General features: G+C 38.0%; 1 protein-coding gene across 10 annotated transcripts in view; it reads left to right on the top strand.

Annotated features, from left to right (window-relative positions):
- The window catches only part of NCKAP5 (NCK associated protein 5), a 396,774-nt gene that overhangs the window by 321,976 nt on the left and 49,952 nt on the right, over nucleotides 1-24,846 (top strand). For 7 of the 10 annotated variants that reach the window (XM_050339951.1, XM_050339949.1, XM_050339948.1 and 4 more), the window contains 5 exons: nucleotides 8,761-8,865; nucleotides 12,326-12,517; nucleotides 13,019-16,863; nucleotides 17,491-17,668; nucleotides 21,990-22,068. In XM_050339951.1, the coding sequence (XP_050195908.1) occupies nucleotides 8,761-8,865; nucleotides 12,326-12,517; nucleotides 13,019-16,863; nucleotides 17,491-17,668; nucleotides 21,990-22,068 (4,399 nt within the window). The remainder of the gene's footprint in view (nucleotides 1-8,760; nucleotides 8,866-12,325; nucleotides 12,518-13,018; nucleotides 16,864-17,490; nucleotides 17,669-21,989; nucleotides 22,069-24,846) is intronic. The other 3 variants (XM_050339954.1, XM_050339957.1, XM_050339956.1) reach the window with 3 other exon arrangements.

Genomic DNA, 24,846 nt, shown 5'->3' with positions numbered 1-24,846 from the left:
TAAGTCTTTACTTTTCTCCTCTGTTTTTATATTAAAGCATTTCTTAAATACAGTGAAATAATAAAAAACAGCCCACCTTTTTGCTGCTGAAGCAGAGATAGCACGGGTAGGGCATGCCAGAAAAGATTAATGGTATAGTTCTTCCTTGTTATAGGAGTTCAGTATAAAGTTGTTTCCTAGACTCATTCTGACAATGCTGGAATGTTAAAAACAAAATGGTTTTGTGTGTGAACAATGTAACAACAGGAGGTGTCAGGATGTGCAGGATTCTTGCCTTTTGCTCTTTGGTGTTTCCTTAATTCATAGCACCTACATGATGCTGGTCTTCATTTAGCACACTGGAATTAACACATTAAGTAGCATTAGATCAATAGAAAGACATTTACAAAAATAAGAAACAAGGTCCAAATATGTACTTAATAAGAGGCTCGCTCTTGCCTAACACTGTTCTCACAGCAGTGCTGTTTTACCATACTCCAAGGAGTCTTCCATTTGCAAGCTTGTTGAAAACATTTTTTCATTAATTATTCACATTCTGACTAGCTGATTACCCGGTCATTCATGTAAACTGTTGACTTTACAGTAATTACTAACCACAGGGAACTTTATACATACATTTTCCTAAGAAATTAAATTAGCTCATTTTAATATTACTGCAATATTTACAGACTCCTACCATAGTGCTATTAAAATGAGAACTAACACTTTGGAATCTCAAAGCTTGAAAACACTGATAGAATTATAAAATGAAAACCAGGATCGGAGAGGATTATTTTGTGTCTTTCAATGTAACTTTCATTTAAGGCAGTTTATGAAAATTAATAAAACTAAGGATTTGGAACAGGAGTAATTTTAGTCTTACATTAATGTTGTCAACTCTCTGAAGAATGCAGAGAGATTATGTTATTTGTGTTTATATATCAAATGCCTGCTTAATACCTCCTAATTTATACCCTAGAATATAAGTTTCCAAAACCTTCTGAGTTACTTTGTAATCTAATTCACTGGATTTTGCCATCTCTGGATGGCTCAGTAATAGTACAGACCCACAAGCTTGGAAAATCTGCAGCAGACACAAATGAAAGCTTTGTTTTACTTTTTTTGCTGAATTTGCCTTGTTAACGGGATTTTCTGAGTAGTTTTAGCACCCTAATCTTCCATACAAATGTTTGTAGTATCATACCCTTGTCTTGGATGTTGTCTTAAGTCTCAGTAAATATGCCTGGAGGATTTGCCAGCAAAACTGACAAACCACTATTAATTCTGGGTTTGTATTTAAAGTCTAGAATCTTCTGTATAAGTTTTTTAGCAAAGTGTGCCTAGTAGGAGGGAAAACCCACAAATAAAAAAAAAAATAAGCAGGTGGAAAATCAAATTAGAACTTTCATGGAAGCATTTTTATTTGATAATGGAAAATTCAAATCCACTCACTTCACTTGAAATTTATGGAATAGCTGAAAACTTCCTTTTTTTTTTTTTTTTTTTTACTAAGAACTCATTTATCTTACTGAAATGTATTTTACAGTTAATCCTTTAATATTCATTTATGTATAAGTCTTCCTCCTATTACCACTGAGCAATTCGGCATGTCTGTGATTGTTTCCTATATTTTACACAGCTGCAGGTAAAACCAATAAAAGTCTCCAACTGTTTGCTCATACCACTGTAAGAGTTGTCCTGGGGTTCACTTACTGTGTATTAAGCCCCTCCTCCCCCCAAAAATAAATACAACCAGCTATAGTGGTGGTCTCTGTGCTACAGCTGCTGAGAACCCTTGCAGCAACATACTGAGCAAACTGAGTTAATCTGTCGAGACAGACCTGAAGAAAAAGCAGCATAATAAATGTGAAAGACAACATCCATGCCTGTATTAAATACAGTGGGGTTTGAGACATCTGAGTTGCTTTGCCTGAGCTGTATAATGTTTCAGAATACACTCTTTTGCTAAATATCAAGTACCTTCCATTAACAGCTTGGTCTGTTGTAAATGGTGTCTGTAGCAACAGAGAAATAGAAAAAAATAGCTCAGTGTGGTGCATTAGCTTTACAATCAGAAGTTATGTGTTCTTACCCGTGCAGAGCTATATTAGTAGCTTTTAGAGGTCTAAAAATTAATGAACACATAATTACCTAGCATAAGGGAGAGTACTTTAAACAGTCAAAGGCTGTTAGTTTCTCACTCCAGTTTTAGCCCCAACCCTGTACATGGTTAAACACGGCCCAGCAGTAGGAGCAGGGAGTTCCCTGACAAGCTGACTTCATACTGCATGTTCTCCTAAATGTCTCCTGTGGCTAAGTCCTGTTACCCATGTTGCACAGCTTTATTCACTTTCTCTAGATGATGTCCTGCAGCAAAACAATAGGGTCAGAAGAGAGCTGTGGGGAACTTTTGCTCCTATGCCTCACTAATCCTCCACTATTTTCTCTTCCGTGGCTACTTGATGCAAAATTTTCGTGCTTAAAGAAATGCACAGGTACAGATCAGTTGGTAATAGTTGCTATATGTACAAGTGAAAATATGAATTTAAATATCTGTTGCAAAATAATCTCAAATAGTCAAACCTGTAACGAACTTTATAAGCTGTATAAATACAGAAGGACTGTTGAGCTGTCATGTTACTACCAGTGAACATGATCACGGACTCAGGACATGATCCTAATGCTGAGAGCAAGAAAACTCAGTGTATGATTCTGTTGTTTCTTCCTTTGAAAATGTTGAACTTCCCCTACTGTGATTCCCCTCATCCAGGAATTAAAAACTGTTTTCCTATTTCTTCATCCTTTAAAAGAGACCATCCTTGGTTTCTTTTTAACGTGCTTGTGAGAAAACTAGAGAGACATGGGCCTATGTGGATGTTCCATGTAGTTTATAAGATAAGTCCATGTTTTACTCCATGAACTGGCACCAAAAAAACCCACACATTATTAACTGTTTACTTCTGGGCAGAAATACAGAAACCTGGTTGTGCCTAAGGGACTTTGTTTCATGCTGAAACTGATGAAAAGTGGTAAAAAGGACAGGAATACTTCTTTAAAGACGTATTCTGCAGCTGAACCAGAGTAATGCTGGGCTTCATGTTAGTCTGAAATATTTATAGTAGTCAGAATCAGAAGTAACTTCACAATTACTTCTGTAAATGTTAAGAAATTACAGTTGCAAAGCAAATTATCAGAGATTTAGAAGGAAAGAAGGTGCATCTATTTTCAAAATTAAATGTCCTTTAAGTCACTCTAAAGGATGTAGATATAAAAAGCAATCTGGGGTGGCATATACCACGCACAGGAACTCTACTGGGAAGCTGCCTTTTTTCAGATGCAGAAAGCAGCTGGAAAGATGAAAAGTTCCTAACCCAGCTGGTTAATTAATGGGCAGTGCTTAATGTGCAAATTGCTGTTGCCATTATAAACTGTGAAAGTGGAAAGAATAATTTTCATAGAATCATAGATTGGTTTGGATTGGAAGGGACCTAAAATCTCACCTTGTTCCAACCCTCCTGCCATAGGCAGGGATGCCATTCACTAGAACCAGGTTTTCATTTACACAAAGTTAAAACAGTGATGGCCATGAAGTTCTGTTTATACGAAATGAATAGTAGGAAAGTAGAATATAATTCGTAATTTTCTATTAAATGAACAACTTTCAGAGCTGAAAAAAAAATTATTATAATCTTATTTTTCATGACATCAATTATATACAATAAAATGTCAGACTGCTGAATGTGCACAGTATACAATTGCAAGTATATTTCCCATGTTAGTGATTATTACAATTAAATAAAATGGAAGCATCTTTTTGCAGTTTTCATTTTGCTTCATATTTGGCTGCTTTTTGTTGACAACTACTTGTTCTGTTCGCTTTAAAAAGCAGAATTACCATATGTCAAAAGCATATGTATTGCAAACTCTTATTTGTCTGAAGGCAAAATCTATTTCTACTTTCAGAGGTTTTATTATTTTTTCCTGAACTATGCTTAATTTTCTTCTTAGTTCCAGAATATTTAGTGGATGAGAAATTCAGACTTTGTGTTTTGAGCAGTGCATTCTCCTAATCTAATAGGTAACTTATAATGGAATAGGTGAAGGTTGTTCTCTCATGTCCAGCTGAAAATCCTGTCTGGGATTTATCTAAGGACTGCAAAAACTGAGATTTTGTTTCATGAAAGAATTATACTTCTACATAAACTAATAGTATGTAAATAGCATACCTAATAATATTTTTTCCCTTCTGTGGTCTGCTATCTATGTGCAATGGAAATGTAGTATAGACTACCATTTCTGTAAGACCTTTGAAACTGAAGTTCATGCCAGATGTGGTTTGTTCATAGGTGCTTCTGATGGATATGGCAGTTAAAGATGAACAAGGGAACAGGGAAGTGAGATAAGTCAGATGATTGTGAGTAAAACAATCAGCTCGAAAGCTCTTGTTTTTCATGAGCCTCTGGTACACCTATAAAGATATCACTATATCAGCACTTTTCTTGTGTTGCACTTCTTTTATGTTTTTTTAACTCATTTACTACAACAGGGGTAGAATTGCAGCGATGGTGTTGTTGATTGTGGACTTGAGGGTAATATTCTCTGTGCAGATAATTATTAAAAGTGAGTGGTGTGAAGGCTGCAGAACAGGTAGTCCCTGCCAGCCCACTTGCAATTGCCATTCTATAGAGGAGAGAAGTCCAGAGTGTGCCTGTTCAGGTTTGTGATGCCCTGGGTAACAGGAAAGACAGGAGAGGGCCACACACACCAAACAAACATTTACTGCTCTGGCACAGAGCACCAGGATGAAAATGTCTCCTTAGTACCTAGAGAGTACTTTTCTTTTCTTGTGAATGATGGACTTTGGCTCATGTGAGAAAAGCAAAGCCAATTGATTTAATAGCAATTAACTCATCCAATATTGGAGACTGTGTATTGTTTGGCATAATTCATTGAAAACTGTTCTGGCAAAGCTGCAGGCCATTAGATGTTTCAGAAAGGAGATGGGAACTGATAGATACTCTGCACAGATGTGTCAAGAGGCACAATAGTTAGGGGTGTCTCTCTGTAATATTGCCTCATGCCAGCAGGTAGTAGCCTTCTTTTATCTTCCTAGAAAGCCTAAATAAGGATGCTGCTGGGGGGAGGAGGAGCTGGCCTGCTGTTTGATGGATCGGTCATCTCCTGCCAGATAATTGTATTTCCTATTGCACTTGATATAATAGGTTTCCACCTAAATTATCAATTACTTTGTTTTTATTTTTCACGTGGGTTACGGGAGTTAATCTTGACATTGAGCCACAAAGGGCACGGCCTTTTCTGCATCAATCTCACGGGTGAAGGAGGAGCTTATCTTCTGCTGGTCATAGGCAGCTGCAGAGAGGCCCCCTGTGTTCTGCACCAGCCTCTGACCCTCTCATCACCCACTTTCTGGAGAGATGTGGTAGTCCCCATCTACCCTGGCAGTAATCAGCAGAGGGTAATTTCCAAGGATGTTAGTCCTGTCTGTGATGTATTCACTTTCCATAAGGGTTTTCTGGTCTGCAGTTCAGTGATCCTGATGCTTTCCTGCTTTCAGAGGAGCCCAGACACTCCTCACAATCTATAAGTATTGCCCAGTTTCCCCCTATCATTATATAGGGCACCAACAAATAGGGAAGATAACTTGAATTTATAGTTGAAACCCTCGGTTTCATATTCAAGTATTCGTTTAAGCTGGTGTGATCTTTTCTGTGGAAGTCATTCTGTGCTGTTGTCTGCCTTTTGTTGCATTGTATCATGATAGCATCAGCAGTGATTTTAATACTGTACCATTTTCAAGGCAGCAGTAACTCCTTGATCTAGTTATGTGACTGTCATCTGAAAATAACCATAAAGGACACAGTACATTTTGTGTATCTTAGAAGAAATCAGAATGAAGATACATAGTTAGCTCAATCTGTTACTTGATTTTAAATGGATCATTAATGAGGTTTTTTTAACAAACACTAGAGTTTTTCCCATTTTTGAATTTGAAAATGGAGAAAAGAAAAATAAAGGAAAGAAAAGCAATTTTCTTATCCTTTTATAATTGGATGACTTACCTCAGTACTGTGTAGTTATAGTTAATTAATGATCTCAAACTTTATTATGCTGTTTGTTAATGCTAGTCATTGTGCAGGCTGTGTCTGTTAGTTTATTTGCATATGTGTGGGGAGGAATATTCCCAACGTGATGATCTCGTTTGATACAGGAATAAAATCACATCATACATCTTGAGAACACACTTTCCTTCTTTGTTAATCATTTTAGTCTGCTGATTCACCTTTGTTATTAGTGTTTTATAGTGTCATCGAGTTTAACCCTGGCAGAGATGATTCAAACACAGCATGACCCCTGTGCAGCCCAGCCCCTCTGGTCACTGAGCCAGTGGGAGGATCCCCCCTAACCCAGAGCTGTTTTCAACCTGCTCTGCTGGGCTACTTCTGATCACTGGCCAAAAATTGTTTGTTTTCTGCCTATTCCAACTGGGCTGATCTCTGCTCTGATGTCTGACACAGACAGTAACACCAGCACACTAAATTCCATTAGATGACATTGTAGGGGAATATTTCATTTCCCTTACTGTGATGCTTATATGTTCCATATTAAGTAATAAAGTATTTAAATAACTTGCTGGAAAAAATGGAAGACAGTTTTACAACAGTAAAACTCCTATAGAACTATTTCTAGGATACCTTTTTTTCCTGGGAAAATAAATGCTCATCCATCTCAGGTGTCCCCAGTCATCATCTCTAATGCACAGATCTGACTATTCTAACTTCCACTAAAATATCTCAGGTGACTGGTTTCACTGGAAAAAGTAATTAATTCCTCTGCAAAGGGCAAATACACCACTTGTTCATAGCAACAGTGACTCTTGGTTCTGAAAGCAGTGGAATTCTCTGGTGGTTCAGTGATGCAGTTGGAATTATTGTCAAGAGTAACAAATGTACAAAGTCAGTAAAACTGTGAGTTTGTGACGATTTTACCCGGAGCTTAAATCTTGAACAAACAGCTGACAGTAGTACTAGTAATAAGACTTTTAAAGGTGCATGCTGAAAGAGGTGGGATCACTGATGTTAAGAAACACATAGCCTGGATGTAGTTAATATTTATAATGAAATGTTATCTTGGATACTGAGTGAATGTAGCATTTTCATCTATTCAACAATATATTGGACAAAATATTTTTATACAGAATATTGTTCATTTAAAATATTCTCCATAATCATTCTGCAACAGATCAAACCTCCTAAAGAACCCTGGATGGGTATGCAACTCTTGAGAAATGACTCCCAAATATATAATTAGTAGTTTTTAAAAAAACTTGCTAAATTTTCTGGAATAGATGCCTGAAGCACAGCGTGCAGATAACAGAGGCTGTAGGCACGGCCGCCTGCTTTGTTCTCTGGCAGATTAATTTCTGCAGTGAGTACCAAGAGAGAGGGCTGGGGAGTAGTGTAAGATACTGTGTGACTCATGTTCCAGGGCCCTGCAAAGAACTGTCTTGCTGTTGCTACTACTGCACAGCGTGTAAAGGCTTTTGTGGCTGCAGATTCTTCTTCCCTCTTTTTGGATGGACAAGGGGACGAGACACTCATACAGCCTCAACAGATCTCCATGGTTTTCATCCTTCACAGGGTCCCCTGGCAAAGCACCTGCCACCATTTGTTCCTCTAAGCTGAGCATCCTGGTGCTGAGGAAGGGGGTAGATGTGGTCTTTTAGGTTGCAAGCCTGGAGAATTAATGGAAAAACAAGAAGAACCGGACCCAAAGTTTTTTGTTGGTGTTTTTTTGTTGGTTTGGGGTTTGTTGGTTTGGTTTTTGTTTGTGTTTTGTGTGGTTTTGTTTGTTTGGTTTGGTTTTTTATTTTATTTTTTTAGTCCATTTTCATTGATTTCAGTGGACTGTGAGTCAGATCCATACTGCCTGTTACATGGTATGTTGGCCCAGGGACTAACAAGACTGCAGATATTTCTTCTTTTGAAGTCACTGGCCAAGACACTCACATAAATCATGGATTTCATTGAAACTGCAATTAAAACAAATCAGGCTTAATGCATGCTGAAAGCCTTAGAATTTGTATACAGGTGAACATGGAGGGAAAGGCACAAGCCCAGCCATCCTCCCAAGTAAAACTGAGAAAAGAACTGTGTATATAATTGAACAGCATGTGAATATTAATGCACAAAATCCTCTGAGTCCCTAGTTCCCTGATGCAATTATTTTCTATTCACATTAATTGTTCCTAACAGATGACATTAATGACTTTGAGTTAAAATGTGTGCAGAGGAGGCCTTTGGAAGATCAATGCTGGTTAAAAATAGGGTCACTTTTGCAATCATTCAAGCAAGGTGTAACAGCTCGTAAATAAAACAACATTAACATGTTGATTGATTTATAAATGTTAATTTTGTAGTTCATTTTTATGCTTTTTTCCTGAAACCTGTCAAACTCTATGGATAATGGTGCGACTCACGTTCATTTGTCGTTGTTGCATGTGAAGTAATGATAAGTTGCAAAACAGTGACTAGAAGAAAAAGTAGAGTTTGTTTTGGATGAAGAATGATCTGTTCTCCAGATAGGAAGTCTTGGACAAAGTAAGCACAAAGAGCAACGTTTCAAATTGGAACAAATCCTCTTTTACCTCAGGGTCTTCATTTCCCTTGAAATTGAACAACAGAGTTTGGAATTTTAAAAATGCTGATCTGCAGTAGATTTGACAAATGCTTATGCTTTGCTCATTCCCTTCTGCCCCCCCAGAAACTCCATTCACGCATCTTAGACCTCTCATCTGGGGATTTGCTTTCAGAAGTAGAACGAAACAGAAGCCTGATGCAAACTCGAAGTGCTGATGCTCAGATTCACGTGAGTGTTTGTGCTGTCCTTGTACCCCTCATTTGGAACCTCCTTTTCGCCTCTGAAGTCTGATGCCAGGGATGAGCCATAAAGCTGATCTCTGAACACTGTTGAGACAGATAACAATACTTCTACTTCCTTCTGTTCTCTGAAATTCAATATTGTGTCCTCAGTTGATATAGTAAGCAGATAGTGTCACTGTGTGCAAAAAAGGCGTAAATCTTTGCAATGTCCCCAGTATACCTTTTTGGCTATTGATTACATCTCAGAATCCCTGAGAAATGGTCAAGGAGCTTTTTATTAAAGCCCATGCACCGTATTATTCATTCTACTTTTATGATATATTATGTATGAACTTTTAAAAATTCATGGGCTCTGCATTTTTTTTTTTCAGACAGAGTTAGCTTTGTGCTTATTTGGCAAAATGTTAGCCAGCGTGGCTTTCATGTTTCATTGTCAAAGAGAAAAGCAGCTTAAAAAACAAAAGTCACACAGAGGGAAACAAAGAGTACAAGAACAGAACATTGAACCTGCTTGTGCCTTTGATCTTGAAGTATAGTAGTGTCAACAAAAATGTAATCTCCTTTGTAATACATACTTTAATGAAAAGGCATTGTTTCAAAGGTTCACAAAAATGCTAACAACCCTTTGCATTATATTTAATTAAGCCTTCAGGTTAGGCTTTTCTAATATAGAGTTTTGTGTCTTTAATGGTCTGATTCTTTCAATTTTCTGTGATTTCTAGTGAAAATTGCGTTTTTTAGCAATAATACTGCATTCAAGCTTTTTTACTCTAATTTCATTAAAGGTAATGACTAAAGAATCATGATTAAAAAAACTTAAAATTTCACCTTGTCAGTTAATAGACCCATATGCAAGTTAAATGTATTTAATTAATGTGTTATGAACATGCTATTCAAAATAGTCTCTTGGATAATTTAGAGAATATAGGCAAATTGCAGGAGAAAATTCCACTCTCGTTAGTGATCTGAATGCAATCTAGAAATTGGGTAGATATCCTACTTCAGAATCTGGAGTGACATGATGGTTTTTGTCACATTTTCTCCTCTCTTGAACATAAAAGATGATTACAGTAATACACTGTTCTTTTGCTTTTGATTAGACATCTCCATTTTTCCCATAGCTGAAACAATAGGACCAAATGTCTTTCTCCTCTCTTAGGTGCAAAGGAAACAAAGTGAGGGGATGGGGAAGCTCAGACTAGCTGCAGATGACAGGAAGGTAGGACTTGTCACTAGGCTCTTTTCTCCTACAGGAGATTCTTAAAGGAAAGGATTTACAGGCATCCTTCTCTTAAACACTGTGGTGGCTGGGACACAGGCCAGTATGAGGGGCAGGAGTTTGACATGACATGTTCTTCCAGTGCCACAGCTGAAATGCAGTGAAATAGCCAGAACAAGCAGATGCTGCCATTGGCCTCTGCACAGTCACCCTTACCGGGAATGACGCCGTCACAGCTGAGGAAACTGATGAGAGAGGGTCTCCCACGGGAACTACCATGTCAGAAATAAAGACTAATTTCTCTCAACAAAGCGAAAAAGGCTGCTTCAGAGCCAAAGAAACAGGCATCAGCCTGCCTCTGATGCTGAAAGATGCATTCTTCCCAGAGCCAGTGGATTTAAAGGCTATTTCTCCTGCATCCATTTGACTTCCTAGGAGAACATGTACCAATAACTCCCAAAGGTGAAATGTGCTCTTGCTGCCTCTAAGTGATTTTCCCATTCATAGGGTTTGCCTGTGACAAAGAATAATGATTTGCCCTGTAGTTACGTTTGTCAAAACCAGAACATTATGATGTCAGTTGAGCAATGAACAGCTGTACTGATGAACTCCTCAGCAGTAAAAATTCTGCTCTTTCCCATTCAGCTGAAAAAAGGTTCAACCCTAGTAGTAATAAATGGGAGGGCATGGGGGAATAAATGGAAGAAATTAGCAGAAGGCCAAAAAACATGTCAGTGTATGAGAAGTGCCTACAAACCAAGCTTTGTTCCAGAGATTTGCATGAAGAAGCCGTGTCTGTGGCGTACACACTTTTGGTAATTGTTTTATGGGTTCAATAAATTCAGATTTCTTCTTTCTTCCTGAGTGTAAAGGTGAGTTCTTCATTTAAGCAAAATGAATTTGAGATATATCTACATTAAAAAAATCAATCAATATTGTTTCAGCTTTCAGTAAATATTGTTTCAGCTTGCCTTAATGAAATCCAAAGGGAAGTTTTATGAAACAGAATCATAGAATCATTTAGGTTGAAAAAGACCCTTAAGACCATCAAATCCAACCATTAACCCACTACTGGGTGGAAAGGTCCTATAGGATCATTGAGTCCAACCATTAACCCAGCACTGCCAAGTCTACCACTAAACCATGTTCCCAGGTACCACATCTGCATGTCTTTTAAATTCCTCCAGGGATGGTGACTCAACCACTTCCCTGCTCCAATGCTTGACAACTGTTTTGGGGAAGGAATTTTTCCTAATATTCAGTCTAAACCTCCCCTGGCACATCTTGAGGCCGCTTCCTCTCGTCCTATCAGTTGTTACTTGGGAGAAAAGACCCATCCTCACCTCACTCAACCTCCTTTCATGTAGTCATGTCTGGTGTTCCTGGTAATTAAAACGATGTCCGATTCTGTAAGGAAACTGGAGGATAGCACAACAGAATAGTGCAAGCACTTACCATTAAAGAAGCTCAAACGCTGTTAGGCACAAGAGTATTAGTTCGAAAACAAATTAAAGGCATCCTAGATACTCCTACAGAGGTTTAATATTTTACCTAAAGTGCTATCTACTCTTCATTACTCTCTTCCTCAAAGCTGGCACTTAGTCACAGTCAGCTGAAATTGCATTTGGAGAGGGGCGATAACTACACAAGTACTAAAGGCAGCCATAAAGTGTCAATAAATTGCATAAGCAAGAGGCTTCAGCTGTCTGCGAGCGACACAAAGATGGATTGTCCTACGTCAGAGAGTTTCTTAGACAAAGCTTTGAACTAGATAGGAAACCAAAATTAGGCTGTAATGGAGAGATTCCATTCTCAGTGGAAATTCTGCTCAGGATACTAAATTAATTTACCTTGTCCAGGGTGTACAGCCTCATCTGTTAAATTGTGGGGCTATAATGCAGTTGTCAAGATGTACTTGTATTCTTATAACTTTGTTTTCTGTATCTTACCAGAGCATGCTGCTTATGTATAAGGCATAATTCAAATAGAATAATCTTTAGCCAAAGAAGAGCAGAATACTAGTTCAAGAATAAAGAAGAAAACAATGAGGAAATGAAATTGTTAGCAATTTTTAATTTAGTTCTCTGTATTAAATTCACCAAATGCTATCAGTGTAACAGGAAGGTGTCAGTGGGTAACTTGCTTTTCCTTTGCCATTCTTAATCAAGGGGAATTTAAATGATCTTTTTCCACCCACAAGATATTTCTATTTCTTCTCATATTTTAGGATTGCCAGCAGAATGTGAAATCCAGTATACCTGTCTTGAAATGCCAGAGTCAATTAAATATGACAGGTTCTAGTCGCCTGTATCCCCGGAGCAGCTGCAGCAGCAGTGAACTCTCCCTCTCAAGTGCTTGCAGTGAATATTCCAGTGGTTCCTCCTACACTTGGAATGATGGAAAGACATGCAGCAGAAGGGTAAATCAAATTAATTTTCTTAATTTATTATCTTAAGTTAATCTGAAACAAGATAAAACGAAAAGCTGCCTATTTCAGAAATTTTGTTCACTTTCTTCTCTATTTTATATTGAAAACAGTTGTCACTAAACTCAGTAAGAGTTCTCACTGCAATATCTCCTTTCCTGTCACTCCCTCCCATTTAATTTTTTAGCAATTCCTTTGTCACTCCAATTTTCTTAGTCTCCTCATTAATTCTGAAATTTATTGTGTCTTTCATAGTCCAAATTGCTCTTCTTCTTTATCTTAATCCTTCCATTCATACTGTTCTTTTAACAGGTTTTAAATGCACTGCAGCCTCCACACCCCTATGAAATCCTTTATTAAAAAAGAACTTTGCTCTTAATAGCAATGGATGAAATGTAATGTCCTTATGCAACTCCTATATCTCTTTACCCATACGGTAACGCTTTAATTGACAGCACTTGAGAGTAATATGTGAGCTTTATTTTGTTTCAACAGTCATCCGTGAGATGGGATAAAAGGATAAGCATCGGTTCCTCGCTCCCAAGCAACCTCTCAAGTCCTGCAGATGATCTACCTCCAACTCGTATCAAGGAAAACCATATCTTAGAAGGGCTGAAGAAATTACAGAAGCAAAAAATATTACTTGAATCACCTTCAGTAATATCAAAATGGGGTTACAAAGATTGCATGAACTCTAATGAAGGAATATATTCCCCTGGAGTTAAATGTGGTGGCCATAATGAACAGGCTCATTGTAAGCCAATGGAAATGGGAAGTATTTGCATTGAACATAACAAAACTTTCTCTTATGATTCAGATTCACATGATGATGCAGATGATGACTCTTCCTCCTTACTGCTGCTGCAGGAATTACCAAGCAAAGACTGCAGGACCTATTGTAACAAATTAACTCACAGCATTTCTGACAGTCTCTTTGACTGGGATCCTAATAGGAAACATTTTCCAGAAAGAAATTCATATTTTAATTCAAAGGAGAGACCTGAAAAATTGACTAGTTTTGTCAGTGGATTTCAGGGAGAAGTAAAATCATGCACCAGAACAAAGCTGCCTGAGTTACAGTTAAATCAAAGCCATGCTAATGTAGGCTGGAAGGACCTTAATTTTCAGCTTTCAGATACTGATGACAATGAAGTCTTGGATGAACTGCATATAGAAAGCAGTGATGAGAAAAGTCCATCAGATTTATTAGCAACTCCATTTACTGAGAAGTGCACAAAGACCTCTGACATGATCAAAGTCACGGAGAATTCTCAGTTTGTATCTACTGACAAAGAGGAAAACCAGATACCTGTTCACTCGGACATTAGGCCGAAGACATGTAATTTCATTAAACAACAAAAGGTTATAAAAAAGACCTCCTCTGAAGAGTGCATTACAGTAATATTTGATGCTGAGGATGGGGAGCCTATTGAATTCAGCTCACATCAAACTGGAGTTGTCACTGTAACAAGAAATGAGATTTCAATCAACCAGCCACAAACTATGTCCAGTGCAGAATACACTGAACTTACACCTCAGGGAATAACTGATTTGCAGGCAGGAACCAATGCTAGAAACTACACTGCTTTAGAAAGACCAGAAGATGAAACTGAGAGAAATAATCTTGAAGATAATACAGGGAATAAAAATACAGTTGTCTCCATGACCTGCAGTGAATCTTCACGCTGTGGAAGAGTGACACTGCAAAATACTTCAAGACAAAAACTAGTGAAGCCGGTATATGATGCATCATACAAAGCCAATTCAAGCTCCACTGTGCAGGCAGGAATCAGTCAAAAGCCAAATGTAACTAAAATACCCAGCAGAGGTAAATTTTCTCCACAAAAAACTGTGATCTCAGAGAGTGGGGAGATGTCTGTAGCTCTATCAGTGGGCCACACAGCCCTTGAAAAATCGCCTGCTCTGCCACCTGTAAAGCTTTCAAGATTCAAAAAGGCTCAAAGCCCACCTCGTCATTTTGACTCAAAAGTTGACTTTCAGGTTCCAAAGCCCCCTGCCCACCCCCTGCCCGACTTGAAACGCCCAGGCAGAGGCGATGGGTTGAAGTATCCAAAGAGTCAGAGTCCAGCATCACCACTGTTGCCTCAGCACCTTATAGAGCCAAGTAACTATGGAGAACCTCCAACCAGAGACTTTCATTGTGATTTAGCAACTGTAGAAGCCCGATCTCCATCCCCACCCCTTCCTCCAGGCAGGTCAACATCCCTGTTGATTCGGCCTAATTATTCTCATTCTCCACCTGTAGCAGTCAAGTTAGGAGGAACTGGTGCCACTGAAACAGCAAAAAATATACTGAAATCATCACCATTAAAAGGAGCTATGAACTCTGGCTTTCACAATCAATCTAGTTATGAAATGCAAGCAAAAAATGTATCTTCTGGGGCCAAAATTGAATTATCTTACCTTCAAGAAAATGCAGAGGGAATTATGCAAAATAAATGCACACCTCAGCAATCCCATAGTGCATGCCAAGGACTTTCCAAAGTTTCCACAAAGCAAGTCTGCCTAAAAAACCCTAATCAGCTGGGTCTCCACAGGAATCGTGAATTTTCCAGCACAGATTTTCAAACAGCCAGGTCCTTTTCTCTGGGTTGTCCGTCACTGGAAACAACTTCTTCACAAGACACATATTCCAGGAAAAAAAATACTTCCACGGACAGTGGGGTGGATCAGCTACAAAAGATGCCAAACATTCTCCCCACAACTCCTCAATGTCACACAACCAGCACAAGTGAGCCTTTACTGTCTCAGGTAAACAAATCCCCGCCAACACTGTTTCGTGCCAGTGATCCTGCACACACTACTCAAAACTCTAACGAGAAAGGAATGAAAACCCGTCTTCCTGTAGGACTGAAATTATTTGTCAAATCTCCCCAGCTTCTCCGCAAGAGCTCTACTGTACCAGGGAAGCAGGAAAAAGACAGTATAAATGCAGCTTCCAAAAGTAATGTGAGTTCAAGTAAGTACAAGCAAAGTGAATCTGTGTGTGTAACCACCAGAGGTGCAGCGTATGCTGAACTGAAAGACTCTAAGTCTGATACTGAAGTAAAAAATAATTTTACTGTGGGACTTAACATGGATACAGCATCACCTCATGCACACGAAAACTGCAGCTTGGTGGCAGACAGAGTAGATGGATTAGAAAACAGATTAGTTAAGAGATCTGTTTCTTCTAGCAACAAGTCACACTTGAAGCCAGCTCTGGGCATGAATGGAGCAAAAGCTCGTAGTCAGAGTTTTAGCATTCAAACAGGGGAGAAGCCATCTGCCCCTCTGACAGAAGGTCTCGGAAAAGTACGGACTCAGATTATTACAAACACTTCTGACAGAGGAAATTCTCTAACCAGGCAGAACTCAGCCGTGGAAGGACTTCAAATCAAGGCTGTTCCTGGGTCAGCGGTGACACCAGAGACTCTTTTGAATACTACTAAACCCACAGAAAATTCTTATCCAAGACAAGGTTCTCTTGGAAATATGAGTATTTGCAATAGCCAGCATGGAAGCCCAAGCAAACTGCCCTTCAAATCATCTCCAAAAGTAGACTTGTTTCATAACACTTCAAAATGTGATGGAAACAAACCATTTTCTCAGAAAGATGCATGCAGCCGACCTATGCAGAGTGAGAGGAGCACTGAAAGTTTTAAACACGAAGCTCTAAGTAAAAAAAGTGTTGTGTCAGCAGAATTGGAGTTAGAAGCATCAGCTACTGTACCTTCTAAACAAATTTTGTCCTTTCAAAGCTTCGATGGAATAAAGTATCCTCATAAACTGGAAGCAACAAAACCACAAAGGCAGCAAATGTCTTTAAAATTAGCAGAAACCTCTGAGAAGGTTAATGATGTTTTGAGTTCACCATCTCTGCAACCTACAATAGAGGAGAAAGTCATGTTGTGCATCCAAGAAAATGTGCAAAAGGGTCAGGGACAAACCAAATCTCCCACTGTGGAGGCTAAACAAAAGTCTGGGCCCTCTATAGCAAGTTGGTTTGGCTTTCGAAAGAGTAAGCTCCCAGCGCTGAGTAGCAGGAAAACTGATGTTCCAAAAACTAAGGTAGAAAAAAAGGATGCAAAAGTTTCAGGGTTTGGAATTAAACAGGCAAAATTGGAGAGAAGAAAAGAAAAAAAGAAAACTGAACAACACTGTGAAATAGAAAATGAAATTAACAGGAAAACAGACAATGGTGACATTTTAGCCATGGAGACCAAAATTATGAAACCTTCCCAAGACACGACTGGTGAGATTGAATGTGAACAAGTGAGAAGTTCGACCACAGCTGCGTACTCACCAAAAGACAGTTTTGTGAAAGAGCTTTTAAGCAGGTAAAAGTCTGGAGCACAATTTGATATGTATTGATGTACATGCAGCTTTACAGACACTCAGATGCTAATCTCTACAGGAAAAAAAGCATAAATAATGAGATGATAATTTTGTTCATGTTACTTTGTTAACCAAACCACTGGTCTTTGAAATTAAAGAACAGCAAGTTACGTCCAAGTTGACAACAATTCAAATGATTCCAGAAATCAAGAATCTAGGCAGATAGTGTGTAAAGATAGAGGATAATAAGTTGTACATTCAGTGTATTCCAGCTTCCTGTATTGTAACCAGCAAGCACATATTTGGTAACTAGTCAGAATTAATTGCATTTCTAGCTACCACAACTGTTGGTCACAGAAAAACTTAGCAATTGTTATACTGTGTTTTCACGTTTGCCCCACTGCAGTCCCAAATATAATATATATCATTATATGTGAAAGGCTAAATTGATATACTACCTGAAATTGCAAGTGACAGGTTTGATCAAGGCTAGTTAGAAACATTTATCACTCAAAGGTCTAGAGACAGAAAGATACAGAGGGGTTACTTTAAACATTAAAGGAATGGGAAAGTAGAGTGATTGAAGAAGGGCAATGTAATTTATCAGAGGAATCACTCTCTACCTGCAGAGTTGATAAGAAAGCAGCTCAGCAGACAGAAAGTGGATCAAATAATGTTTCCTACAGGAGTGTGTCGAAGGGCAGCTCCCAGGGCTCCTCTCTTCATGGCAACTCTATCAGCTCTCAAGGAAACCACAAGAAAAACAGCAACACAAAAGCTGATATGGAAATGCAGAATCAGACCCTGGTAAGTGCTTTAGTACATGAAAACATCATTACCTTCTTTTTAACTTCTGGATGTGTTTCTCATTGCTAGTACAGGCAAACAGGATAATAACTGTTTATATATAAGATAGAAAGATTTTGTGTAGCTAGAGAATTGTGAATTAATACAAAAGTTGGCAGCTTGACTATAGGCCACATTATAGAGCTAGTTGTGAAAATCCTACTGCTTCTGCTGACAATTCAATTCCAGTGGAGATATATGAACAACAATGTTCTAATCATACTGTAGTAGAGTGAAGTAATAGGATCATTTTCTCTTTTTTTTTAGCTTTTTTCCCCTTTCCCTGAAAATTGCATGCCAGTGTTAAGCATTTCTCTGAACATTATAGAAGTCATTAAGGCTAAGAAGAGCACTACTAATGGGGAAAAGGCAAAGTATTTGACCATGTTGGGGAATATTTGTCACTTCAGAGGAACCATTCAAAAGCAAAAACATACATTTGACCTGCATCTCTCTTCGTGCCATTAGAAATCTCCCTGTTGATACCCTGTAGTAAGTCTAATACTTCAATAAGGTACTAACTGTACCTGATAATTTAACTTACCCAGAGAGTAGAAATGTTGCAATTTAGAAGAAAAATCATTTTATTTTCTGTTAGCCGCTAGATTCTGGTTCTTGAAAGCTTGTGTGACTAACTTCAGCGCACTGGGAAGTGTTCACAGAGAGTCTAGGACTGTAACCTGAAGTCAGGCTGGATGGATGCCCTTCCTTGTGAAGCTTCTGTTAATTAACCTTAGCATTTAATGAGCAATTTCTTGCCTAGCAAGGTCTTTTCCCATGATGTTTCAAAGTCCAGGCACCAAGGGAACAGAGATGCTTTAACTCAATAGCATTCTTTTCTCGTTCCTGATAACTGTCTTGACCATATTATAATGACGATTATTAACCATAATCACAATTTTAACAAAAAGTCTTAAAACTTTGGCCAAATATAATGCTTAATATGAAACTGAGGCTATTACTTTTGTTGTTCAGACAGAATCGAGTTATTGAAGTGCAGCACATATAACTATTTCCTCTGAGAGAATTTGAAATACAAATTCTTTTGGACGTGTTGCAAAAACATCGCAAAAAGCTTCATAATGGGAACTGGAGAAACTCTTATCTTGGCACTGATGTTTAGGATGCTTAAGGTCAAAGCATCCCATATGGGGTTTCAAATTCAGGCAAATGTGGGGTTTTTTTACTTTAATACAGATGTCTTTCCTAAGAACATCTGCAAGGTCATTTTTTAAAAACTTACAGGGAACATATGCAAAATGAACGTGTTTGAAAACTTTCCTCCTGACTCCTGTCGTAACATCTCTTCTTTGAAAATGTAGATGCCTCCTGCATTATAAAACCACAAATTATAAGCATATCTAAGGCTGTCCTTGTAGTGTCACTGAAAGGAAAGAGAGAGAATGAAAGTCTGGAAATGTGCAATATGCAGGAAATTCAATCCAACTGATCTAGAACTTTGATAGCAAAGCAGAGCCCCTTATCAGAGCCACTCAGTTTAACTATGCCCCATTTAATATTGTCCTGACAGCTTAGGGTATATCTTCACTGTACAGAAGTACAAAAAACTCTACACGTTGCTTCTACAATTTCTTTCTAACTTATTATTTTCTAATGCTACAATAATTTGCCGTGCTTTTTGTCTGTCATTTTGTGAAGTCTTTTTAGCTGCTTCAGTAATAGTCTTTTAAGTATATCTTCAAGAAACACACTTCATTTTATGAGGGAACTAAAAAGCTTGTCCTTACTGTACACAAACAATAGAGAAATGCTAGTTATACTATTTAGTTTTTTAAGGACATGTTAGTCATAAGGAAAAGGCATAACCTCTGCTATACCATACACTTTTCTGTTACCTGGGAAACAAAGTATTTTTGTATGGTTTTGTAGATTAATTTGCATCATATACCTCATCTTTTTGAGTTTCATATTGTGTTTATTGTGGCACTTCATTCCTGAAAGAAATATCTAGTGCCAAAAGACTGAGGACGTCTAGATTTAAAATGTGTTTACAGTTATTAATGTTAACTTATGAAAGAGATATACCTTAAGATTCCTCAATATGTTATATTTCATCTTGTCCTCCAAACTTCTAAAAGAAAAATGATGGAAAGTCTTTAAATTCAAAGTCCATGCATCTTATTACTATCATTTCCAGTTATTCTTTGGTGTTTGCTCACTTTGAAGCAGATTGCAAAGGACTGGGAGAGAGCTGTGACTGAAAACAGTTGCATGCATTAGAATGGCCTGTTATGCATTTTTTTTGCTCATAAAAAGACAAAATTAATGCTTTTGGAGAAAACATCATAAATCTTTTGAAAAGCCCTAAACTAGGAAGATTTCTTTTCTTTTTTAGAACAATGCAAAGTGCATTCAGTCGTACAGTTCAGAGTGGAAGCTGCTGTATTTCAAAACTGCATCTCAGATATATACTACTGCTTTAAATCCTGGCAGGAACATTTTTTAACATTAATTTTTCTAGCAAGTTTTTTCTTTAAAACCTATTTAATTTTTGATGATTAAATCACTTCTCTTATGATGTGCCAGGTAAAGACTTGAGGCACTATTATGCCATAACATATGCACCAATTACCTCTGATTTCTGTTCATGCAAAGAATGTTATTGCTGGACTGCCACTGAATTTATGGAAAAAGCAATGTTCCACCAGTGGTGGCCTTGTGCATTCACCTTCAGAGGGATACACTTCCCGTTAGCGTTCATCAAAAAAGCACTTTGCTCTAAAGGCCAGCCAACAGAAATACATAATACTTTAGCCTACACCAAGGATATTCCACATTCTCCAGTACTTTTTCATGTCCTTGGCTGGAGCTTAAGGTGAGATACAATCATTTTTGTGCTGCGCTGCTTCATTTCATCTTTGTGATTTTATTACAGCCCTCTGTAATTCAGAAAAGCCATGGGCTCTGCTTTGGGAGGTGGAAGCGTGGCACCAAAATCAAGACACCAGGAGTTCTGAGTAGCACTCCGTGTCTGCAGTCTGTGTGTTTGGGGAATACCCAGAGATCTATCGCAATATTGTGAAATGTCACAGCAGCAGCCAAGCACAGTCTGCAAATGTGAGAAACTGAGCTCTACCCGAAACTTGATGCCAAATGATCACTTGGCTCCTCGTTTTCTTTAGCCTAAAGAGTTTCATTTCAGAAGACAAAAAAAGATGCAATCAAATCTGTAGGATTGAAATATCATAAATGCACTTTTATAAATCTAGAGACAAAGTCTTTCATGTCTTCCTTAGGCTGGTCACAGGAGGGCAATAGGGCTACTTGTGTAAGGCAGAGAAGCAGAATATATGCTATGATCAAAGATATGTCATGCAAATTATGATAAATTGTGCTGGTTTAGATTACAGAACGTATTTAATGTTATTGTGAATGTACTGTAAGTAGTTTAAAACAGTGGAGAGTGATTAGCAAATAATTTAAGATGTCTGAGAAATTGAAAGCGTTGTTTTCTGTAGCGCTGGCTTTCCCCTCTCATCACCCTGAAAGTATCTTTATTCCTGTTTGATTTATGTAGCATGGCAGAAAAATATGTCTCTGGATCTGAGTTATGGCCACTGATGGCTTGTAATGGAGGGGGATTTCACTATATGCTAGGGAGGCACTCAGATTATCTGTGTACTTGGGAAATAGGAGTGCAGAAGAACAGAACAAAAATACATTTTCATCTGAAAAAATAGAATATCTAGGGGGTTTGAATAGCACAAACTTGAATATCACATACAGGCTCTTAGAGTGCACAGCATTCTCAAATGAAGTTTTTCTCTCTGTTTAGCTAATAAATGCTTTTAAACAGAGGTGGAAATAAAAATGCTGAAGTTCAGTGTTTGCAAACTAAACTAGAGAGATACCATACCACATATCAAGTTCACTTTTTTTTTTTTATTTTTAACATCTGAAACATGGCATTTCCAGAGAGAAGCAAAAGGTCAGGAGAACTGAGGTTTTTGGTTTGGCTGGGGTTTTTTGCCTTTTTTTTTTTCTTTTTTTTTTTTTAAATGCAGAAAAAGACCTTTTCTTTCAAAGAATTGCATCTTCCAAAGGTATTTTCGATGGCTGCATATTGCGACTTTGAATGAAATTAAAGTTGCTATCCTCAGATATCATTAATAGAATGGAACATATTATATTCGTATAAACTCATAGCTGCCCTGTAACTTTACTCTGGTTTATTTCTGAAAAATAATATTCTGTAGTTATTGTGAAGCAACATAAACAGAGTCACAGATGTTCTTCACTTTTGTTGTTGCACTATGTACAGGCTAAAGTAGTCACAGAAAACCTGCAAGAAGAAGAGGAGGACACCATGACCAGGACTACATGTCAGAGTCATGTGATAGGTACAAAATTATATTTTACACTGGATTTTATTGCTGTCAGTTCTTGGGAAAAGGCATGTTTAATTCTCATTATTTATTTGTTTGCCCACTAATGTCAGCTTTAGCCTTCATTTAGCTCTGTTACTGGATAGCCAGATTTCATACCATTACCATTGTGGATCAATGCAACGCTTGAATGCTTGACAGAAGGGCCTTGGAGTCTGGTTATGAAACATCATTTCAGCCTCTAAAACTAGTGGGTGACACATAGTGGCTTAATTAGAGGGTTGGTATGATACTTTCAGTGGGAGTAATACTGATAAACTGTAAGTCTGTCATCTGGCCTTGAATTAGTAAAAGTCCGATTAAAATTCTGAATAGCAGAGTAATCACTGTGATAAACTGATCTGAAGGAGTAGCAAACAGGTGTCTGTTCAGAAGGGCTTAAAGCTGTTGCTGAATATAAGATTGCCTTTGCTCTAAACTTTTCAGAAGGGTGGCACCATCCACCCTGCTTTGTGATTGGCATGTGCTGATTTTTAAACTCAGGAAATGTAAAAATATCTAATAGGCAATGGAGGACAAAACAGAAGTCTGTTTGAGGTTTGTATTAGAGCAGTATGTCATCAATATAAAGAAGTGACTCTGAACAGAAAAGATTCTCCTTTAGCAAGTTCCCTTCCCAGACTGAGACTGCAGCAATAGTTAAATCTAATTCCATGGTTTCAGGACACTCTTAAGTGATTTTTCTAGCCAGAATCTCATTCATTTCACAAATTCTGTCAACCCAGCAAACGAGGCTGTACAGATGTATCATGTTGAAACACATTTCTCTTTGGGATATTAGGAAAATGTTTGCATGCTTTATTGACTTGTGTGTCCTTTCCAGTTCCAAATTCAGCCAAATAAACTCTGGCTGTCTTGCTGGAAGGAAAGATCCCTAAAGTCTTCCCTCTCTGTGAACCCAAAAATAATCTGGCTCCATTATAGCAACTAAATAGCAACAACTTTGAACGTTGCAGTGTAAGACTGAGGGGATTCTGTGAGTGAGTAGGCACTAGCCCTGAAAATAGAAATAAATGCTTCTCACCCTGTAAATAAATAATTTACTTTCTGTTATTAGACGTTGACCAGCAGAGATTAACTCAAGATTGTTCAGAATTATTTTTCCTCATACTGAAATAATTATTTTGCCTCAGTACCAAAAATTACCAAAGCTTTCACTTTGAATTATGTGAAATGTTTCCATTCAATTTTTTCATCTACATACTGACAATTAAAATCAACTACTTGCAGCTGCTTTTTTTCTTAAAATACTTTGATGCTTCCTTGTAGTACATCAGTGTAATTGGTGGTTGTGTCTGAGGCCAAGTTGCTATATATTTTGATACTTTACTTTGAAATAAATCATGTAACAGGTGCCTTTTGAGGGTGGTAATATTTTGCTCCTCCCACAGGCACCAAATCTGAGTCTCTGATGGGGCACAGTGGTTATGAAGCAGGTTGGTTGTCATTCCCCAAAGTGAGACTTCAGTTGTGCCTTGGGTTCACAAGGCCCTCCATTAGCTGGGAGAGGTCATCCCTGTGGGAACAGCCCCCCATCCACCAAAATCTTTTTTCTTTCCAAAGAAAATAAATAGATTTTTCTTCACCTTTTTGAGGGCTGATGACATGGACAAAGTGACAGGTATCTCTGTGGCCCAGACCTACACAAGTCCACAGTAAGTAGTGCTACAGAGAAGCCAGGCAGCGCTGCCCTTAGGAAATTCCTACAAAGGCCTTTCCATTCATATAATTTAGCTGAATTTTACCAATTACAAAAGCATCTTCTTCTCCCTTACACACTACCATTTCTTAAATGCTCGGCACAGAATGCCAGCTATCCCTATTCTGCCTTGTCAATCTGTCTGGAATAACTCAATGAGTTTGAGGATCTAGTTGGTAATGTCAAGAAACTTTGATGATGGGAAATGTTATGTGCAATAGGTGGTAATGGCACAGTAGAAATAATAGAAGTCTAAGCAAATATATTAACATTTTAACAATGAATCCTAATGCAGAATGTACCAGTCATTACTTTTTTCCGTAGGACAAGCCCAAGCCTATGAAATTAGAAGCATGGATCTGAGTGTACCTCCTGAATACTCCTATATCAGTACCATGCTGTGTTTAATTTCACTCTCATCAGGCTGTGTTTTATCTTCCATTGGTACTTTTGCTGCTGTATATCCATATTGTTATTTTTGGATAGCAAGCATTCCTGGATCTTTTTTCAGATTCTCTTAAAATTCCTTGATAGAGGTTCTGGCATTTTTCTGATACAAAGGTTTTCATAGAAACATACTGATTATTTTTACTGCAGAAACTCTGTACAGCTTTCAGAAACATTCATTTGGAACATTTCCCCCTTCAGCTTGCCATTTTTAGTTAAAAGCATACACGAAGAAGAACTTTTGAAGATTATAAAGAACTTGTTGGTGTGGAGAATTACCTGAGATGTAAAAGATCCAAATTCAGCTTTCTTTTTTATCAGCCTCTGATCTTCTGTTCTCAGAAGGAAAAGGGAATAACACAGGAAGGATGGCTCTGTAAATGCTGTGCCTCAGTGCTGTCAGGCACATGACAGTGTGCCAGGTCCTTAGTCTGACCAAAGGGACCGGTTCACATCTTGGTGGAGGCTTTTGGTCGGTTGTTTTTGTTCAACAGTTTCACAGTGTTGGAGTTTCTTCCAGATTAGGAACCTCTCAGAAATCTTGAAAATTTCAGTGGGCTGTAAACTCATTTCTAACTGCATTTGTC

Source organism: Myiozetetes cayanensis, unplaced genomic scaffold (genome assembly GCF_022539395.1).
Source record: "Myiozetetes cayanensis isolate MyiCay16 unplaced genomic scaffold, myiCay2020 scf9, whole genome shotgun sequence".
Lineage (NCBI taxonomy): Eukaryota > Metazoa > Chordata > Aves > Passeriformes > Tyrannidae > Myiozetetes > Myiozetetes cayanensis.
Note: the sequence above shows the minus strand (reverse complement) of the source record. Positions and strands in the feature narration are given on the sequence as shown.